Raw genomic sequence first — 21,476 nt, 5'->3', positions numbered from 1 at the left:
GAGCATGCTTTCAGAACTCTTAAAAGAGCAACACTCCAATGCGGAAACTACAGAACCCGAACCACCAAAAAAGAAAATCAACCTTCTGTTGGTGGCATCTGACTCAGATGATGAAAATGAACATGCGTCGCTCCGCACTGCTTTGGATCGTTATCAAGCAGAACCCATCATCAGCATGAACGCATGTCCTCTGGAAGGGTGGTTGAAGCATGAAGGGACATATGAATCTTTAGAGCATCTGGTACGTAAATATCTTGTGATGCTGGCTACAACTGTGCCATGCAAACACCTGTTGTCATTTTCAGGTAACATTGTAAACAAGAAGCGAGCAGCATTATGTCCTGAAAATGTAAACAAACTTGTTTGAGCGATTGGTTGAATAAGAAGTTGGACTGAGTGGACATACAGGCTCTTAAATTTTCCATTGTTTTATTTTTGAGTGCAGTTATTTTTTTGTACGTAATTCTACATTTGTAAGTTCAACTTTCATGATAAAGAGATTGCACTACATTATTTGTACTAGGTGAATTGAAAAATACTATTTCTTTTGTTTTTTACTGTGCAAATATTTGTAATCAAAAATAATAATAGAACGTGAGTACTGTACACTTTGTATTCTGTGTGGTAATTGAAATCAATATATTTGAAAATGTAGAAAACATCCAAAAATATTTAAATAAATGTTATTCTATTATTCTTTAACAGTGCGATTAATTGCATGATTAATCACGATTAATTTTTTTAATCACTTGACCGCCCTATTTTAAACCATTTCTTGTAATTTTGTCAGGCCAATATTTACACCTGTGAAATATTCTACAGGAAAAGTTAAGATGAGTGCTCCATTACGTCACACCTTCTTTTTGGACTTAAAAAAATCAAATGTGGGTTACACCTGGCCAGTACAAAATTTTTAAAATGTTAAAGACAAGTCAAAGACCTGATGATAAATAGAGGGTTTGGGAGTGAGTCCTGCAATCTTCTAGGGTTGCCCTGACTGCCATTGTCAAAACTAAAGGCACTTTATTTTTCAATGAAATCATCCACACAGGTTTAAGGCACTGTAATGTATGTACATTAACTTCCCACCTTTACTGTCACATGATCTAGACAAGCCCTTACTAAGGGAAGTAATGAGGGAAATTGAGGGGGACAGGGAAGCCTCTATTAATTCCTTTAGTTTAAAATGCTTTAACAGGTTTTGAATGACACCAGTTAGGGTGACCAGATGTCCTGATTTTATAGATACAGTCCCTATAGTCTGAGCTTTGTCTTATATAGGTGCCTCTTTCCCCCCGTCCTGATTTTTCATACTTGCTATCTGGTCACCCTATTGCCAATGTATCTTGCGGTTGTACCTATCTTGAGTAAAAATTACAGTAGACATTTATGTTTGAGAAGGATTTAATACACAAGAGTATAGTGCGTCTTAGGGTCAGATTTTTAAACGTATTTAGGCAACTAGTGAGCTTTTCAAAAGCAGCTAGATGCTTTCGACTTTTAAAAATGTGACCTGTATTGAACCGTGTTCTAAACACAAGTGGGGACGTAAAAAAGGCAGAGTGGTAGCGAGCGCCCTCCGTACCCTCCGACCAGAGGGGGCCCCGCAAGGAAGGGGGCCCCTAAAAGTGGCAAAATAAATACCGCATTCCAGTTTCTGCATTGTAAGGGGCCCCGCCCGGACATATGTTCGGAGGGGGCCACGTTCTTTGTTGCTACGGCCCTGAAAAAAGGACAAGGGTGCTGGACAGAGGCAAAATAACAGTTGACAAAGGTGGAATCCCCTTTGGTGGATTAAAGGAACCCGAAGTTTTGCCACCAACCCAGGAAATCAGTCACCCTGACATCATACGAGCCCCCAAAATAAACTTGTGTAGAAAAAAAATCCATGTATGTGCCTGGCAAGGGAAAGTCCGCCCAGACCCCAGTTCGGCAACCAGGCAACCAGGCCAGCCAACAAGGCAAACTTGTCACCTGCTGAGGCTTTATACACAGCTCGGAGACTTGTCAAACCCTGGCCACTAGAACTGGTTGTGGTAGAGGCGGGAAACAGATGTCAGAGACTCGCCGCTCCCTGAGCGACTCACAGCATGAGCGCAGGTGGGGCCGTGGGCGGGCACTGGGCTCTGGCGCGGGGCCTGGACGGGCACAGCCCTGGGAACCCGGCGCTACGAGCCGCCGCCTCTGCGCCGCCTCCCCCGCTTTTTTTTTTTGCAGGCGCTGCAGCCGGCTCAGCGGACCTGGGGTAACGGTTCCCCCTCCCCCCGCGGCTGGCAGCGCCTCGCGCACGGGCTCAACCCCCGCTCCCCCTGAGCTGGGCCTGGGGCCCCGCCCCTCGTCCTGCCGCCGCCGTCAGCTCGGCCCTGCCCAGCCCCGCGCGCCCCGGAGCACGTGGCCATGCCCGGCTGGGCTGTTAGCGCGCATGCTCAGTGCCGGCCGGGCCGCTGTTTGCGGCTGGCAGCTGCCCGCTCCGCGCCCATGGAGGGGAGCCTGGTCCGCGCCTTCGAGGCCCTGAGCCTGCAGCCCCTGGCCCGGGCGCAGCCCCGCAGGCGCCGCTTCAGCAAACGCCTCTACCTGCTGCGCGGCCTGCCCGGCTCCGGGAAAACCACGCGGGCCAGGTAACGGGGGCGCCGGGGTGTCGCGGCCCCGCGGGGGCAAGGGGCGCCCCGCCCTGCTCCGGGCCGCTCCCCCTGCGGGGCTGCCGCGGCAGGCGCCGGGCCGGAGCCTGGCCTGGGTGTGGCGGGGCCAAGCGCTCTCCGCGCGGCCATCCCGGCCGAGGTGCCGGTGCCGGGCGCAGGCTGACGGGGAGCGGCCCGGCCGCGGGGAACATTTGCTGGCTGCTCCGCACGTGGCTGTTGTCTCGTGCGGCCAGTGTCGGGGAGCGGAGCCTTTGCCCTCAAGTGTCTCCCACATCCGGACAGCGGCGGCGGTAGCGCCCGCGGCTCTGCCCCCTCCCCCCTTCTCCGAAGCTGGGGGAGGAAGTGCCGGGTTCCTGTCATCAGGCTGCGGGACCAGCAGTCACGTGTCTGGCACTACAGGTCTGTCTCATCTTGCGCTGGGGTTACCTTCCGCAGTCAGCGGCTAAAGCGAAAATCGCGTATAGTCAAAATTACATTGAGTGGAATGGCGGGCGGAATCGCCTGCACTACAGAAACAGTATTTAAATTGTTATTTTTCTCTTTTTTGTTTTTGCCGACCCAGTAAAGCTGAAATCACACATGTTAAATGTGCCTAAGATGCGACAGACCTGTACTGGGTGATGTTGGTGTAAAGTGAACAAGGTGTCAGCAGTAGCTTCACGCTGGGGGGCAAACCTGCCTCTTCTCCCCCCTCCCCTCCTTTGCGGAAGGCAAGATAATGTAGAAACTGATTGTCGCTGTTGTTTCCTTTTTGTTAATAAAGTTGAACTGAACTGACGTACAATAAGCAGTGATTGGACCACACAGAAGCTGTGACTTTTCTTCTTTTAGTGTATTCTTTGGATTTGTATACCATGCCCGTCAACACTTCCTAGCCAATTTACATACACAGACCAATTTTCATCTCTGCGATACCTTTTCTTCCTCCTGTTGTGCATTCTCCACCGCTCATTTTTCTGACCTGGTGCTTAGACTTTGTGATGTATTCTCCTAGCTCGTCACTACAAAACAAAAACAAAACAAAACTCTTTGCTTTAGTTTAACTCAAAGCTAAAGCAAACTAAGGCCACTTTACTTCTAAATGAGCTTATCAATTTTTAGAAATCACACCTTCTTTGTGTTTTGTCAAATCTGCTGTGAAAGTGTTCTTAAAATGAACAACATGTTTTAGGTCATAATCCAAGACTGCTATAACATGAAATATATGGCAGAATGCGGGTAAAACAGAGCAGGAGACATACAGTTCTCCCCCAAGGAGTACAGTCACAAATTTAATTGATGCATTATTTTTTTAACGAGCATCATCAGCATGGAAGGATGTGTTGAATTCATATGGTTAATTAATTTGGCTTAATTTCCCATGCAGACAGCCCTCATTGAAGAAAAAACCTTGGATTACACAGCACAGTATACAAGTACCTTACATATACCACGGGCAAGATTCTGTGCTGCATCTCTTACGCAGCACGGGCGACTTTAAGGCACTTTTTTGCCTTGGCCAAGAAGTTGGAGAGGCCCCCAGCATACCATACACAGTCCTGGGGGCCTCTAAATTATGGCAGCCTCCCCCAGTTGCCCTGTAGGCTGCAGTGTTATGGCCTTACTCTTCACATATCCCTCCTGCTGCCAGCATGCTTCCTGCACCAGGGCTCACTGCTGTCTACTGTCCTGGCTGTACTGAAGGAAACCTCAGCTGGAACTGGGACTTTTAAGGCCCATTTATGCTGCTCTGGCCCTTTTCTTCAGCCTAAAGGGGCTGGAATGGGCTTGAGGATCTCACCCAATTACTGTAGCTTCACAATACGCTTATCAGGTAGGGAAGTATTATCTCATTTTATGCATGGGGAATTGGGAGATTGACTGTCCCACATCCCAAAGGAAGTCTGTGGCAGAGTCAGGAATAAATCCAGCTTTCCCATGCTCTATGACACTGCCTAAAGTATAAGAGCGTCCTTTTTTCCTCTGAAGGATCTGTGACAAAGTGCAAATCTGATAAAACCCTCATCACACTGTTAGAGGTTAATGTACATCAAGCATCGTCTTCTAATGGGAGTTGAGGCTGGGGGCACGTCTATATCAACTGTTAGTACAGGGCAAGCTCATGTTTAAATCTACCTTGCACTAGCCTGCTGCGCATTAACTGTCCATGTGGACACTGCTGCCCTGCACTTCACCTTCCGTAGTGCACTTTGATCTACTCCCATTTCAAGGTAGAGCAGATCAAAGTGTGCTAGGGAACTTTTACTGCATGGCCACAGGGTCCATATGGACAGTTAGCATGTGACAGGCTAGTGCAAGGTAGAATTACAGCCTTGCTTGCTGTGTGCTAACTGTTTGTATAGCTGGGTTGTTTTTTTCTTTTCTGTCTGTCCATGTACATTTCATATTCAGTTTTATGTACTACCATTCTGTGAATATGAGACAATCTCCTCTCCCATTTTTCTGCTGTTTCTGTGTGATGTCAGTTAACAGGCAAGTTAAATGCATACACAAGTTTATGTGTGAACTTTGGAAAACAACTGGCATGGAAGAGCAAAGGCACCAGTGTGAGTGGTTTCACAAAGACTTGCATGCAGCGATGATTAGGTGTGTGTGTTGCAGTTAAGTCACTTGTGCATCTTAATCATGCCCCATTAGGAGGGAAGAGTAACACAAGAGAAATTGATTCAGGGAAAAGAGGAAAATGGATTCACAATGGTGAAAAGTTAGGTTTCAGCCCCATGGGAAAAGTAGCTTGCAAAAATCTTAAACAAGCAAAACAATCTGCTTTTTCTTCAGAACTGCTGCAACAAATTGAGTTTATCAATCCATCCTTAGAAATAATTACTTTTAATCACATCTATAGCACTGTAACTGTATATGCTGCTGTTCAGAGAAAGGTCAGTGCCAAACTGGTGTTCTTCTTAAGAAGGGCTAATAATCTAAAGGCATGGGTAAATATGTTGCATCCACAAAGTATAGCAGAGGAAGGATGGCTCTCTGCTTAAGGCACTAGACTGGAACTCATGTGTTCTGGGTCCTTTCCTGGCTCTGCAACAGACTTCTTGTGTGAACTCATTAAACCACTTACAAATTATAAATATAATAAGCAGAGAGAGTGTTACCATAAGCCTAGAGCTACCAAGGGGACTTAGATTCAGCAGTGCAATGCCTAACTGGCATCCATAGCCCTCAGGCACCCAGGCTCCCTATGCAATGTCTGGGGAAGGGTAAGACGCCTAAGAATAGGATTCACAAAAGCCAGCAGGCTGAATAGGGAGCCACCTAAGCTGGACAGTAGGAAGAGCTGAGGTGTGCATGCCCCTCAGAGATAAATGTCTAGTGAGAGGCACCCCCTCTGCTTGGGATCACAGCTGTGAACCCTCTCCAACAGTTAGGCACCTAAACCAGGTCAGTCCTTTCTCAAAAAAAAGTAAGGAGGAGGTGGTGTAGCACTTGCTCAGGATGTGGGAGACCAGGGTTCAAATCCACACTGTGTGAGATGTAGAACAGGGACTTGAAGCCAGGTCTCCCTCCTAGTGAGTGCCCTAACCACTTGGCAATAGGTACTCTAGGGCAGCTATTTCCCACTTTCCTGTTGAAGTTGTTCCACTTTGTATAAAATACTTAATTATTCAGTGAGTAAGAAAGATTGATTCTATAGCCCAATGGTTAGGGAACTCACTTGGGATATGGGACACCTTGCTTCAAGTCGCTGCTCCACATGAGGCAGAATGGGCATTTGAACCTGGGTCTACCCACATCATAGGTGAGTGCACTAACCCCTGGGCTATTGGAGTCTAAACTAAGGTGGTACCACCATCTGTGTGTTGTACCGACCTTGACCTAGTAGGCGTGCTCTGACAACATCTCCCAGATTGGGGAAGATAGTTTGAGGATCCAGCTGGAACTTCAGTATGAGCTAGGCCCTGGGCCTCAGGACTGAAGCAGCATTGTACATGTCCACTAGCAGAAATTTAGGCACCTCCAGTTAGGTCCTCAAAAGCCCTGCTCAGTGGCCACCTATGTTTTGGATTTAAGCACCTAAAGTGACAGGTGGGCACCTAACTCCCTTTGTAAATCTAACTACTAGTGCTTAGGAATCATAGCCATGGACCGGGAACCCCACTGTTCCAGGTGTTGCACAGATAGAACAGAAAAACAGTTTCTGCCCCACAGACCTTGCAATCTAAGGACTGATCTACATTAGAAAATTAACACACAGGCTGTGTGAAAAATCCACACCCCTAAGCGACACAGTTAAACCAATCTCACCTTTGGTGTGGCTAGAACTAGGTCGAGGGGAGAATTCTCCCCTCGACCTAGATGCTGCCTCTTGGGGAAGTGGATTATCTGCACTGACGGGAGGAGCCCTCCTATTGGTGTAGGTAGCGTCTTCACTGAAGCACTACAGCACACCTGCAGTAGTTTATGTGTAGACAAGGCCTTAGTGTAAGACAAGAGACAGACGGATATAGATGGGGTGGAGGGGTGGGTACAAAAGACAGTGAGACAATTACTGATTAGAAAGTTGGCTCTAATCCAAGTAAACCACTCCTTTTCTCTGAGGCAGAGAAATGATATACAATGCCGTGGGGCACTTTAATTGCTCTGACTCTACGACCCCATAAGAAAGGAGACTGGTATTCTCCTGTGTAAGCTCACCAAAGTTTTCTGGGCAATAGTCATGCAAGGCCTAACGTGGGAGGAGCTTTCCACTCCACAACCCCAGCCTAACTCCTCACATTCCCTCAAAAAGGGCCCCATCCCTAAAAAAAAGTAAATAAACTCTAACCCCTACTCTTAGCAGCGTTTTTACCATGACAAGGGAGACATGCCATAGACTCTATGAAATCCACTAGGGGGACTTTGCAATATAAATATATTTTCACCCCACTCCACACTATGGTTACAATCCTTCTGAGCCTATCAGTGCAAATTAGTAAGCAGTCAGAAGTTGTGGTTGAACTGACATGAGGTACTGGCTCCCAGATGTCCGTAACATTGCATCTGCAGCACCTTTATGTCCAAAAAGCAACAGAGGGCTTATCTTCACTGCAGGAGTCACTCTAGTAATAACTCAAGTTGCCCCTAACGTGGGTCCCCTTCACACACAAAACCCCTCAACATGAGTGTGATGGAGTTTCTAACTTGTGTTGGTTGGCATCCTAGAAGGTACATACTACAGCTCAAATTAGTGCAACTTCTCAGCTGCCATTACACGTCAGTGTGTGTGGCTCGAGTGTTGCTTTGCAGTATGACCACTCTTACTCAAGCTAGGCTATGTAGGAGCAGGCAGCATGGGTAACTTCACTGATTTATAGTTACAATTTTGAGAAACTCCATGAACCTTGCAGCTTATCACTAACAACTGCAATTCATCCCAACTGTGTGGGATCAAGGCCTTCATTTCAATTGGCTTCACCAGGCTACTTTCAGGTTACATATGTGGGAAGGACACAGGATTCATTATATGCACTGATTCTTAAAGTAGCTCTACTGTACTATATTTACATCTACACCCATTACTGTATTACCATGATGCACAAAACACACGATAGTGTCATCTATTTGGCATCACTGCACAAACACTAGGACCTGATCTAACGATCATAACAGACCATTCGAACTCGCCCCTTAAGTTAATAGGCCAATATATAACTTTTCAGCCAATAATTCCGGTCTCTTTTGATTCCTAGTTTTAAGAGGGTCATCTCTGTATCCCTCCTAAGACATGCAGTGAGTGGTCCTACAGATAGAGGGCTCTAAGAAATGCTAGGACTAATAATACTAGCATACTGTTCCATATAGTTTGTGTTTCTTTTTCTCTATATACTTATTTCTCACCCTTTTGTCAAATTCCTTTCCTACTTCTTATTTTAGTCTCCACTCCAACCCTTTTGTAAGGTTAGTAGGATCTTGAATGCATATCCAGATATCCAGAAGTTTATGGGCTATGACTAATAGATCCTGTAGCTCATTAACATATTGTAGGAATTTAATTTTGACTATTAATAATGTGTAATCAGCACATAATTCTCATGTAAACCCCTCCCCCCATTCTGACCTATTGCTACTGATTAGAGAGTTGGCTCTAATCCAAGTAAACCACTCCTTCCTGACAGAGAACATGATACATTGTGCTGTGGGGCACTATAATTGCTCTGACTCTACAACACCATAGGGAACTCCTATGTCAGCTTACCAAAGTCTTTTCTGGCAATAATAACAGTCTTGCAATCAGTATTACAAGTAAAAAGGTACTTTCTGTGAAAGTGCATGTGTTCTAAATATGAATGATCCTTGAGTGTACACCATACTAAATGCCCTTCTAGATGTTCCAGTGATCCCTTGCTTTGTGAGGCGTGAACAGAATGGGCATGTGGAACTAGTGTTAGATGCATCAGAACCCTAAGCCATTAAATAGGCAACAAATAAAAATCCTGGAACTGTACCAGTTGTTGGATATGGGTAACCTATGATGCCTTTCCCAATCTGAATGATAGGAACATCCATTTCAGTATGCTTTCTAGGACTCAATGTCTTTCAAATTCTGTGATTAAAAACACCTGAAAGCTCTGATTATTTCCCCAGCAATGTTATCCATGAACCTGAAGGCCTCTCCCCAGCTGCTTACTTGCATTTCAACACCCACTCAAAATGAAGTTGAAAATAAACTTCTTGTTTGCATGGACAGAAACAGGCATATAGTTAAATCAGAAATGATTATATAGAAGCCTTGAAGAGTTAATATGCAGTGCTCTCAGTGAAAAAAGGACTTGAATTTTATCCTTATTGTTGTAAAACACCAAGAATGTAGAATGATGTGTGAACCTGAAAAATAATAAATAATTAGCATGATTACAATGCTTCCCAACTCATCTAGTTATTTCATATAAACATTGGACAGGAGGGGTGATAAGACAGAACCCTGCAGATCATGTCTGAGTGCCTTTGGAGTGGACAACAGTTGGCCAGCGTGACCTTGTAGGATCTCTCCAAGAAGGAACAAAGCTACTGGAGAGCTGTTTGTCCATTCCACAAGATCCCACAATACCTTGTGTCAGCGACATCAATGACTGTTGAAAAATCCAACAGAACCAGATGTTGATATTCTTTTTGTATTGGTTTTCTTTCCTTGATATATTAAATTTCAATTTTTTTTTAAAGTGGACCTTCCATGGGCATATACAAGGACTTCCCTAGAAACCCTTAAGCAACATATGCCATCATGGACTGTGTTCTCGTACATTATATACACTTACAACAGTTCGCAGTTCTTTTATCAGAGAAGTTATCTGGGACGTCTCTTTTCTATAGTGCCTGTACTGTTCTAGTTTTTTCTCTACATACTGTATTTTTTTATTGCTATATTATTATTACTACTCTTATTACAAGTAGAGATACAGTTCCTAGCCGGAAGAGAGTAAACCAATACACAGAGGATGAGAACTCGCAGCTCTAAGTGTGGAGAGGATATCTGGTGGCTTATGCTACCTTTGCCCCCTCCCAGTCTTGTGGTATTCTGGAGGGTGGAGAGGTCTCCAGCATAAGTTGGACAACCCTGGGGCAGTCTACGTTACAACAACCTGCCTAGGATGCCCTACAAGCCACAGCAGTGCTGTGTGCTCCCGTCCCACCACTGACACATCCCCCTACACCAGGGCTTGTCATAGGATCCTCGACCAACAGCCTTACAGCTCTCTTCCACTGCACCCTCACTGTGGGAAATCCCCTTTATGCTGCTCTGGTCCTTTTACCTAGCATAAAGTGGCTGGAGCAGGAGTGAGGATCTCATACAGAATATTTTAAATAGTCTCAAGAAACATCCCCAATTCAGCTTTCTAAATAATTGCCTCTTACAGTTAAAGTCCATTGGAAAGTTGGTGTTAGAGTTCAAGCAGAACAGGAGAGGGGAAGAAGAAAGATATCATGGTTTATGTGCTGGCTTCTAAAGCTAGATATCCAAAATATTTGAATGACGAGAATTTCATTACAAATAGAGGAAATACTGTTTCCCTAAAGCAGTCTTATTCTGTCCAGTCTAATGCCAAAATTATTGTTTAGCAAGATACAAAATATTTAAACAATTTATTGTAAATAAAAGTTATATATTTTATAATCACACTAAGACAATAGAGTGTATGTTGTTAGGCAATAAAATGGCCCAACCCATGTGAATTCATATTAGCAGTTAGACAAATGTTCCCTATCACGTTTTAGTACTTAAAGTCCAATGACAATGTTTAATAATAAAAAACAGAGCTGATAAGGTTCAGTTACAAGCATCCTTTGATCTTGCTACCAGCTATGTTTTCAGTCTTTTCTTTCTCTATATGGTTTTGTGTATACTAATCTAACTAATATGTGGGTTTTTCTTTTTACAATTCTGCTCAAAATCTACTATTAAATTTGTATTAGTCACAAAAATTCCCATTTTAATGCCTGGTGTAGATTTTGATAAAATGTAGGCATTGTGTTGTTCACGGTAGTATTTATGGTGACACTATTGATAGTGGTACTATATAACTTTACTTCAGTCAAAAATCAACATGTTCTTAATATGGGTAGACTGACACAGGTGATTTTTAGGAGTACTGTGTGCACTTCAAATAATAAAGGTCAAAAGAGAAAGCTTCTGACAATTAGCCTTTTACATAGACTGTAAAAAAGTTTACTGAAAACATGAGACCCTATTATTACAATATTTCAGTTTGGTTACTTTACAAAGCCAAATGTAAACATCTCCTTTCATTTAATGTAAGCTTATGCTATTGTCAATAGGCATTTACATATATGCTTCTAAAAAACAGAAAATATCAAATGTGCTAATGATTCATAATTTGTTATGTACATTATGTAAAATAATTTTCTTTTTGAAGCACAAATATATTGGAAGCTGTTAGCCCTAAATACCAATGGGGTGAAACTGGTAGTGCTAGTTTTGAGTTTACAAACACCCTGCAGATACAGTCTAGATAGCTATGAGGATGAATATCAAAGCCACCATGTGAAATATCTGAATGTATGTTATCTGTGTCTGGAGTGAGATAAGGCACACATCAAGGAACAACAATTAACTTGTCCTGATTAAGCAACTTATTTTCTCAAATTGTGAATTTTACTAAAAGATGCTTATCTGTTTTCTTGCTCAAGGAACTTTGAAGTAGCAATTCAGAGGGGACAATATTATTCCTCTCAAGATAACCACCTCTTCCTCTGACAATCAAAGAAAGAAGGGGCTATGTTTACACTATCTAAACTATTTTTTTTACAGTAAAGGTCATGATTCGGAGGCTAAGATTGAGACAGAGGGCAAGACAGTGTTTTGCAACATCAGAGTTAAGACACAAGGTCAGTTTAAGTTTATCAACATACAGAAACACCGGTTTCATTGCCACGGTGACAACACGTTGGCAGAAAGTAAATGTTCCTTTTTAAACATATACATCACCATATTTTTTCATTTTGCAGCAGTTGGAGTTAAACTTTCCTGCAACTAAATGATCAGTAGACATATAGGCACATTCATGCAGAATGTAACTTCTGGACAGAACTCAAGATCTTGCTCCAAGATCTCAGGGACAATGTGATGGTGGTTGTTTAATTTGGTTCTCATGCTTATTTTGCTAAGAAAGGGCTGTATTTCGCCAATACTGAGAGAGTGAAACTCCCAAACAATTGGAGTTCTTTGCACAGAACAGGGCAGAATCAGGTCTGAAGCAAGATGAAAAAGTAACTTTGCAAAAGTACCAAGAGTATTTTGTTTAGACATCTGTGCTTTAAAGCAGTTATGTGAACATGACTTCTTTTCAGGGGTTGGAAGGCATAGATTATGTAGCTGTATGACTTTTGCAATGTGGTGTAGTAGCAAGCACAGGACCACGAGCCAAGATTCTTGGGCTACTCTTCTATCTCTGCAATTGACTTCGTCTGTGATCTTGGGCGAGTCTCTTAAACTCTATGGCTCAGTTTCTCCATCTGTAAATTGTAGACAATACAGTAGAGCCGCAAAGATACGAACACCATAGTTATGGGCTGACCAGTCAACTGGACACCATGTGAAACCGGAAGTAACCAATAAGGCAGCAGCAAAGATTAAAAAAAAAAAAAAAAAAAAAAGCATGTACTGTACTGTGCCTGTATTGCATCTTAAAGGTAGACACCTCTGCCCCCGCCCCCGCTCGTGGGGCAGCCACTTAAGCAAGATGGTGGGGCTGCCAGCTCAAGACAGCCAGAGACAGCAGACCAGGAGCAACGCTGGGGTCTGCGCAGCTTCCTCCCTCCCCTCCCCTGCTGAGAGAGGGACATGCTGTTTTTACCCCCCTCCCTGGTGTTTACACACAAACACACACATAAGAACAGCCATACTGGGTCAGACCAAAGGTCCATCTAGCCCAGTATCCTGTCTTCCAACAGTGGCCAATGCCAGGTACCATAGAGGGAATGAACAGAACAGGTGATCATCAAGTGATCCAGCCTGTTGCCCATTCCCAGCTTCCTTATTTACTTTCTCCACAACAAGCATGATTTTATAGACCTCAATCATATCCCCCCTTAGTCGTCTCTTTTCCAAGCTGAAAAGTCCCAGTCTTATTAATCTCTCCTCATATGGAAGTCGTTCCAAACCCCTAATCATTTTTGTTACCCTTTTCTGAAACTTTTCCAATTCCAATATATCTTTTTGAGATGGGGCAACCATATCTGCACACAGTATTCAAGATGTGGGCATACCATGTATTTATATAAAGGCAGTATGATATTTTCTGTCTTATTTTCTATCCCTTTAATAAAGATTGCCAACATTCTCTTCGCTTTTTTGACTGCCACTGCACATTGAGTGGATGTTTTCAGAGAACTATCCACAATTACTCCAAGATCTCTTGCTTGAGTGGTAACAGCTAATTTATATGCATAATTGGGATTATATTTTCCAATGTGCATTACTTTGCATTTATCAACATTGAATTTTATCTGCCATTTTGTTGCTCAGTCACCGATTTTTGAGAGAGCATTTTGTAGCTCTTCGCAGTCTGCCTGGGACTTAACTTTCTTGAGTACTTTTGTATCATCTGCAGATTTTGCCAGCTCACTGTTTACCCCTTTTTCCAGATCATTTATGAATATGTTGAATAGTACTGGTCCCAGTACAGACCCCTGGGAGACACCACTATTTTCCTCTCTCCATTCTGAAAACTGACCATTTATTCCTATCCTTTGTTTCCTATCTTTTAACCAGTTACCAATCCATGAGAAGACCTTCCCTCTTATCCCATGACAGCTTACTTTGCTTAAGAGCTTTTGGTGAGGGACCTTGTCAAAGGCTTTCTGAAAATCTAAGTACACTATATCCACTGGACCCCCTCAAAGAATTCTAGTAGAATGGTTTAATTTTAGAGGCATTTGAGGAAAAATTAATTAAATTTGAGTTTTGTGATTATGAGCCCAATATTCAATTGGACTGGCAATGGAAAGAAACTTAGGAATATCACTAACATTTTATAATTTTTCCTTCCTTTCTTCCCCATTTGAAATGGGAGGTTGGAGGTCTGACAAAATTAAATTAATTCCTTTCACTGAGAGTAATGGTTTATCGCTACAGGTGGTTTTAATATGTAGTTGAAGTCTCAAGCACAGAACTTGCCCTAGAGTTCTGAAAGACATGAACTGCTCTTCTTTTCTCTGTCTAACGTTAGGGTCATACGTAGGCTTTATCATATGCCACAATGAACTTTGGCTCTGCCACATCACACTGCCTTCACAAAATGTCTGTAGGTTGTTTTAAGTTACTTTGTATAAACCTAACTTGAGAGAATTCAGGATTTTTGTCATGAGACTCAGTTATGCAACATCTTTGCTCCCAAACCAACTTCCAGATGGTAACACACAGATACCAAAGCTTTTTCTCATTGCCATCATTGGACATTTAGCCATGAAATTACTTCAGCAAATACAATACAGAAGCATTTAATTGAAAATTAACCCCAAGCTCCTACACCCTTAGCTGTAATGTCAGTGGGAGATAGTGGTGCACAGCACCCTTGAAAATAAGGCCACTGCTTTAGGTGCTTAAATGTGGATTTCGGTGCCAAACTTTAGGAACTCATATTGGAAGATTTTGGCAGTGTCTGCACAACCTCAGAGTTACTCAGAACTGAAATAATTGCAAATATTGGTCCTGCATTGGGGTTTTATAGGAAATAGAGATTACATTGAACTCAAATAAACGAAAAGATCTTAAAGCCTGAATGCTTTTAATAACCATGCTTAGTAATATAGAAAGCAGAAATAGGAGGTATTGGATGTATTAGTCACAACAGTCACAGGACAGTCTGCAAAAGGCAAGTTAGAAACAAGAGATGCAAGCATAGAGTACACTAGAGGAATGTACCATTCTAACCGGTCTAACCCATTAAAACACTTGCAATACACCTCAAGCTCACACAAGCTCCAACCTGTTTTCTTTCATTTTTAAGAACTATTTAGATTAGAATAGCTTTCAGCAGGTCTAAACCAATTTAGTGCCAATGGGGACAGCATGAAGATGCTTAAGATAGGCCTCCTACTACTGCCCCACAGGGGACTGATGGCCTTTCCGGGTCTTCCTGCTTCTGGTAGCTATGCCAGGAACTGGAAGATAGGTACCCAAAGGCAATGCAAATTAAACAGTTGAAACAATGTCAGTATGGACAAGAGCAAGATAGTTAGTGTGGATTGATATATTGGCAGGCTCTAATACAAATAGTCAGTTACAAACAGCTGAATTCTTCACTGCAGATCCAGCTTTTGGATGGTGCAGTCTATGGAACTTTTATAATACAGAGGCTAGTTCTGGCCATCAGCCAGTAACTACTGAGTCACAGCTGTATGTGGCAGTAGCTACCATAAACTGGCACTCATTTAACTGGCAGATAAAAGCCACAATGGAAAAAAGAAGCAAACTCAACAGCTGAACCCTACTGATATGAATTTATGTAGAATAATTGCACAGTCTAAAGCAATATACAACACAATTTACAAGTGAGGAACTTCTAACAGCAGGCAGATTAAGGTAAACAAGTACACAGACAGACAGCAAACAGAGATGACAGAATTAATCTTTGTTTGTCTGCCTCTCTGTTTATTTGTAGATAACCCAAAGCAGTTCCTTCCCTGCTATTGCTCAACTAGATAATACATTGAGAAACAGTTTTGCAGCTTAAGAATTATGGATCTGGTAGTTTAACCCTTCTTTGAGAGCACCCTGCACTCTTGAGATGGATGCGGGATGGGTGCCCCCACTCTTCATAACCATATCCTGACACTGTTGCTGCCATCTATCTTTTTTCTCTCTCCTGTCAGTCTGCTTTTCTCTATTCTCATTGACTTTTCCCCTTTGTTCTTTCTTTTTTCTTGCTCTATTACCTAGCTCTACTCCTCTCTTCCACTCTTTCTGTGGTAGTTCTGACCCTTTCTCAGCCCCATTCACCAGAAGAATCCATGGTGTCTGGGATGCATGATATCCACTGATGGCACCCAAGGGTGACTTGAGTGCTAAAGGAATGGAGAAAAGAACTTGGACTGATGCGCAGCTGCCTGAGCCTGAAGTCTCCTATATAAGAGCTGCTCCCCCTGTCAGCTATGTGGGAGGCCACAGTGGGTATAGGGAGGGAAGGTGGGTGGCTTTCAGTGCACCACCTGACATTTTATCTGCAGACACAGCAATGCAGGAGGAAGATGGAGATTTCACCTGCAACTTTCTCACCCATGTTATCTTCTGTTCTGCCCTGTAGCTCCTAACTTGCTTGATCCCCGCTCTCGCCCCCACCACCACTGGGAAACATTGCTTTAGAAGATGAACAATCTACAGTGAAATTATTCAGTAAAGAAATTTAATGTCCTTTTCAAGAATGCATATAGCCAGTGTTGTCTTTTGCACCTGTGCTGGGCTACAAATGAAACCTTAAAATACTTAACAATGAGGTTGCAATTACAAAGTTTTCAATAATAATAATAATTAATAATTAGTTGGCAGTGAGAACTGAGTGGAAAATAAATATGAGGAAAAAAAGAAGTAGAGCAGGAACATGATGAAAACACACCAAGTAGCAATGCTCAGGAAAATCAAGAGGAGAAAAAAATGGGGCTCAACAGTCAAAGCAGAGAAGTAAAAATTGTAGCAGGACTTTTAATTGGCTCTGAAAAAGGTCAAAAGGGTTGGAAAAATAAAAAGTTTAGTGCAGAGGACATTAGACCATTGGTAGAAAAAAATAAACATGAGGGCAACATCAAACAAAAGGATAGCGGATAAGACTGCGGGCTTCAAATGTGAGAGGAGGGAGAGATCCGTGGACAAAAAAAGAAAAAGGAATATATGGAGCACAAGCACTCAAAGAGGCAAGACGACAAAAAGAAATGAACTGAATGTCTGTTTGGCTAATGCACAAGACAATTTTCTAGAAGTGCCCTGTATCTGACTATACAAAGTGACACTATCTCACCACAAGCATCAGTACACCAACAATGTAATATAACCACCATGTAATTTGACCTTGGGACACAGCATAGTCAGAGCTGTTAATGCTTCCCTTACCCATGGGTCTGCACACATGAACTGAACCAAAAGAAAAACAAATACTGGAGCTTCCCTCAGTACCCCTATTCTATATTTAGAGTGGCTGGCTGTTTTAAGGTGGTGACTAGTAATTGGCCAATTTGAAATTCGTTCTAATCCAAATAATAACATGTATGAGTAGAAAAAAATCACAGCAAAAAATATGAAATTGAACAACCTATTCGCGTATCTGTTGTTACTGGTTAATGGCAGCTATGTCTTGCCCGCCACTAACTTCTCCTGTTGTCCAGTATCAGGTCTTAAAATGGTCTGAAAAAGGTGGATGTGTGTGTGGGGGGGAAATCTAGCTACAGAAATGAAATTGCTATCACATCTGCCTGACCCTCCATTAACTCTGCCCCCACATCTGTCTTCCTATCCTCTCCCCTCCCCCAATTCTTCCTACAGTTCCAGTTGATCTTCACCTCCCACTTTCCCAGGCCTCGGAGACTGCAGCAAGGTCCCTTTATCCCCTTTCCCAGGAGGAGTGTTGTAGAGAGGGGTGTGTGTGTGTGTGTGTGTGGTTGGGGGCGGGAGCAGCAGAGGAACTGGCCAGTTGGTCACAGAAAGGTGGGGAAGAGGAAGGGGTCACAGCCAAAATAAATCAACAAAAAGTCAGTGGTAGACAAAAAAATGTAATAACACTCTCTTTGTATTACATTAAAGGAGCTGGAAAATCTTGATTAATCATGCTAACATTTATTTGCAAATATGACAATGCAGATGTGTGTGCTATGTAGCTAAAAAGGCAAAAAATGAAGAGGTAGGATAGAAGAAAAAATATGAAAAGTGGTAAAACAGAGATGAAAATCACATCTTCCTTACTTGGCACCGAACCATGCCCCTTAGCCACTCCACCAGTTTTTCCCAACAGTCTTCATTTTTTTATGTACAAAGAGTTTTTCCTTTGAAAAACTCACATGCTCAAATTCTCTTCGTTTCCTCCAAAAAGACAGATTAGCTTGAGGTTATTGATAGCTTTTTGGAAATTTACAAGCATTCCTCCTGCTAACTCAGAAAGACAACATGATTTGTCAATGTGATTTATGGCTTAGACTCACATGTTGGACACTTATTGTTGAGCTCTCTTATAGATTAAAGGAAGGGAAGCATGCCCTTCAACTCCATTCCTTTCTGCCTATATTCCAAGAGATTGAGGAAATAATTTTTAATTTTCTTTGAATTGGCATCTGCAGAATGAAAACATTATGCAATTTGCAGTCAGTCATGCAAATTTTTATTTGGAAGTTATATAGTAAAGGAATAGATTTATGTGCACTAATCCTTCTCTCACCATTTTTCAGACAACTGAAACGTGAATTTCCTGGTGCTGTTATTCTTAGCACTGATGACTTTTTCTTCACGGAAGATGGCACCTATGTGTTCAGACATGATTGTCTAGAAGAAGCACACTTATGGAACCAAAAGAGAGGTGATTGAAACCATTCCTAGTTTCTTCACAGTCTTAATAGATTCACTCACATCAGTTTCTAGGTACTTATACAGCCTTCAAAACCATAGTATTTCAGCTTAGTATCCTTGCATTATAGTGACACCCTGGGATGAGCGAGAGCAAGTTTAAAGTTGATCTTCCATTGAAGTTCATGGCTTGTCAAAAACCATATTTACAGTCTCCAACTTTGTTCTCTAGGATGTTAAAGAAATAAATTCTATATTACATGAACAAACTTTGATAAACTCATGGCTAATTTTGTTTTTTTAAAAACTTTTTAAGCAGTACACACTCACTATAGAAGTGCAGCTGCTGCGAAATTTAGATATTGACATGTGCACAAACCCCAGCTGACGTTGTTCAGAATATAGCAGCTTAACCATCTACAATGACTGATTTGTGGCTTTTACACTAGGTATTTGTTGTGTCAAAGAGGTGGTTTACAGAGTTTATTAGAAAGATTTTTACTAGGTTTGGGAGCTGAATAACAGTAACATTTTAGGGAGAAAATTGTGACAGTCTTTTAAAGAGATTGATGAGTGTGAACTTGTGTATATCAATATTATGACATATTTACTCCTGGGGGGATTCTGTGCCAAAAAATTAAAAATTCTGTGTCAAAAAGTTAAAAATTCTGCATATTTTATTTGTCAAAATAATGCAATACAATCACCCCAGTTTCAATTGTTTTGATAATTTATTTGAACTACAATACAGAAAAAAGTCACAATAACTATTCAGTATTTCCTAAGCACATGAAAGTTAAGTTACAAATACTTGTAACTAATACTCTGCATTCCAGTTATAATCCTGGATTTTCATTTAAATTACATTATGCCAAGGGAAAAAAAAGTAGAATGTCATTTTAAATTGCTCAGACTTTCACACATGAGTCATAGAGTTTTGCTAATCATTGTCCTGGACCTGGCTGGGTACTTTGGGAAGTGCTCAGTTCTGATTGTCCTGACATTTTATTGATTGCTTGGTAAATGTTTTATTTGCTCTCAAAGTCTTTTTTTTTAAATGGGTAAGTAAAATAAATCCTGAGCTATAATCTAACTCCATTGTGCCACTTTGGCACAGGAAAAAAGGGTAAAAGCACATAGATCTTCCTAGCTGATTCCTTTACTGTCATTTATAAGGCTTTACATCACTCTGGCAACGTAGCAGCCTTAAAATTGTTTGCAGGTTTTATGCTCCTGGGGGAATTGACTGAGAATGGGAACAGTTAACTAACAATAGGAACATTAACAATGTTACTAGGCAGGCAGGCTGCTATGTTTCTGCCTCAGAGCATGAGATCAATTTCTGCCTCGGGGACAAAGCCTTCCTCGTGCATAATAAAAAGCCCTACCTCTCCATGCCAGGCTCTCTCGCTTGTTGGCAGGCATGCATGCCTGGCCCTGCCCCCTGACAATGATCAATGCAGGCATGCACACCTAGCCCCCGTCCCCCTGCAGCGATTTGCGTCTCTGAGGCTTCTCCAAGCATGCTGGAACAGACGCGCTGCCTGGGCTGCCAAGGAAGAGGCGCGTGTCCACCCGCAGATTTCTTCTGCATTTTTCTGTGAGAGGGCAGAATTCTGCCAGGAGTATATATTGTACCAAAGTGTATTTATACCTGCTAGCAATCACCCTTTATAAATATTTTATTTACATTGCTACTGCTTATATAAATCCAAGTATGTTCTAAAACTAAATATCAATATTTAGAATATATTGTTTTTAATTCAAGGTTTACTGCTGAGCACATCCATTGGCTACTTAACATCTTCTAGCAATTTTAAAAGCATTAGCTGATTACAGTCCATTATTATTTATTTTCATTGTGATAGGCATAGATGCCAACTTCCCCTCTGCCCCATGGGTGCTCGACCCCCCCCCGCCCTTGCACCACTCTGACCCCACCTCAATTCCACCTCTTCCCCCAAGTCCCCACCCCTGCCCCGCCTCTTTACTGCCTCCTCCCCCGAGTGCACTGCATTCCCAGCAATGGAAGGGGGAGGAGCGGGGACGCGGCACGCTTGGAGGAGGCGGAGGCAGGGAGGGGGTGGGGGGAGCTTGGCTGCTAGTCGGGGGAAGCACCCACTAATTTTTCCCCGTGGGTGCTTCAGTCCCGCAGCACCCACAGAGTCGGCGCCTATGGTGATGGGCCCTCAAAGGCCAAGTCAGGAATAGGACCCCACTTTGCTGGGGGGTGTACAAATAGAGCAGCGGTGCTCAAACTGTGGATTGGGAACCCAAAGTGGGTAATGACCCCATTTTTATGGGGTCACCAGGTCTGGCATTAGACTTCCTGGGGCCTGGGCTGAAGCCAAAGCCAGAGGGCTTCAGCCATGGGCAGCAGGGCTCAGGTTACAGGCCCCCTGCCTGGGGCTGAAGCCCTTGGGCTTTGGCTATCTCCTCCTCCTCCTCCCACCCCGGGCGGCAAGGCTCAGGTTTTGGTCACCCCCCTCCTGGGGTTGTGTAGTAATTTTTGTTGTCAGAAGGGGGTCACGGTCCAATGAATTTTGAGAACCTCTCAAATAGAGAATGTTTTCAGTCTGGATCCATCTGTTGTCTGGTGTTTTTGAGCTTTATTTAATGTTATGTTACAGCACATAAAGCAATGAAGAATGGGAAATCCCCAGTTGTTATTGATAATACCAACATCCACGCTTGGGAAATGAAGCCATATGTGATTATGGTAGGCAAAACTCTGATCGACTATCATTCTAAATGCTTAGCTATGAAATTTAAGAGGTGGACTGATTGAAAAAAATGGGAAAATACTAAAAAAATAGTATTTCAATTTTTCTTTTGATCTTCAGTTA

General features: G+C 42.7%; 1 protein-coding gene across 3 annotated transcripts in view; it reads left to right on the top strand.

Annotated features, from left to right (window-relative positions):
- The first annotated feature begins 2,411 nt into the window (after positions 1-2,411).
- Positions 2,412-21,476, top strand: part of LOC112117332 (NEDD4-binding protein 2-like 1) — a 33,712-nt gene continuing 14,647 nt past the window's right edge. For all 3 annotated transcript variants that reach the window (XR_002908959.2, XR_002908960.3, XM_024215268.2), the window contains exons 1-3: positions 2,412-2,618; positions 18,516-18,643; positions 21,261-21,349. Coding sequence is in view for 1 of the 3 variants with exons in the window: in XM_024215268.2 (XP_024071036.2) it covers positions 2,479-2,618; positions 18,516-18,643; positions 21,261-21,349 (357 nt within the window). In the remaining 2 variants the exon portion in view is untranslated. The remainder of the gene's footprint in view (positions 2,619-18,515; positions 18,644-21,260; positions 21,350-21,476) is intronic.

Source organism: Terrapene carolina, unplaced genomic scaffold (genome assembly GCF_002925995.2).
Source record: "Terrapene carolina triunguis isolate 2854851 unplaced genomic scaffold, T_m_triunguis-2.0 Scaffold139, whole genome shotgun sequence".
NCBI lineage: Eukaryota > Metazoa > Chordata > Testudines > Emydidae > Terrapene > Terrapene triunguis.
The sequence above is the reverse complement of the archived record's forward strand: the minus strand, read 5'-3'. Positions and strand labels throughout refer to the sequence as shown.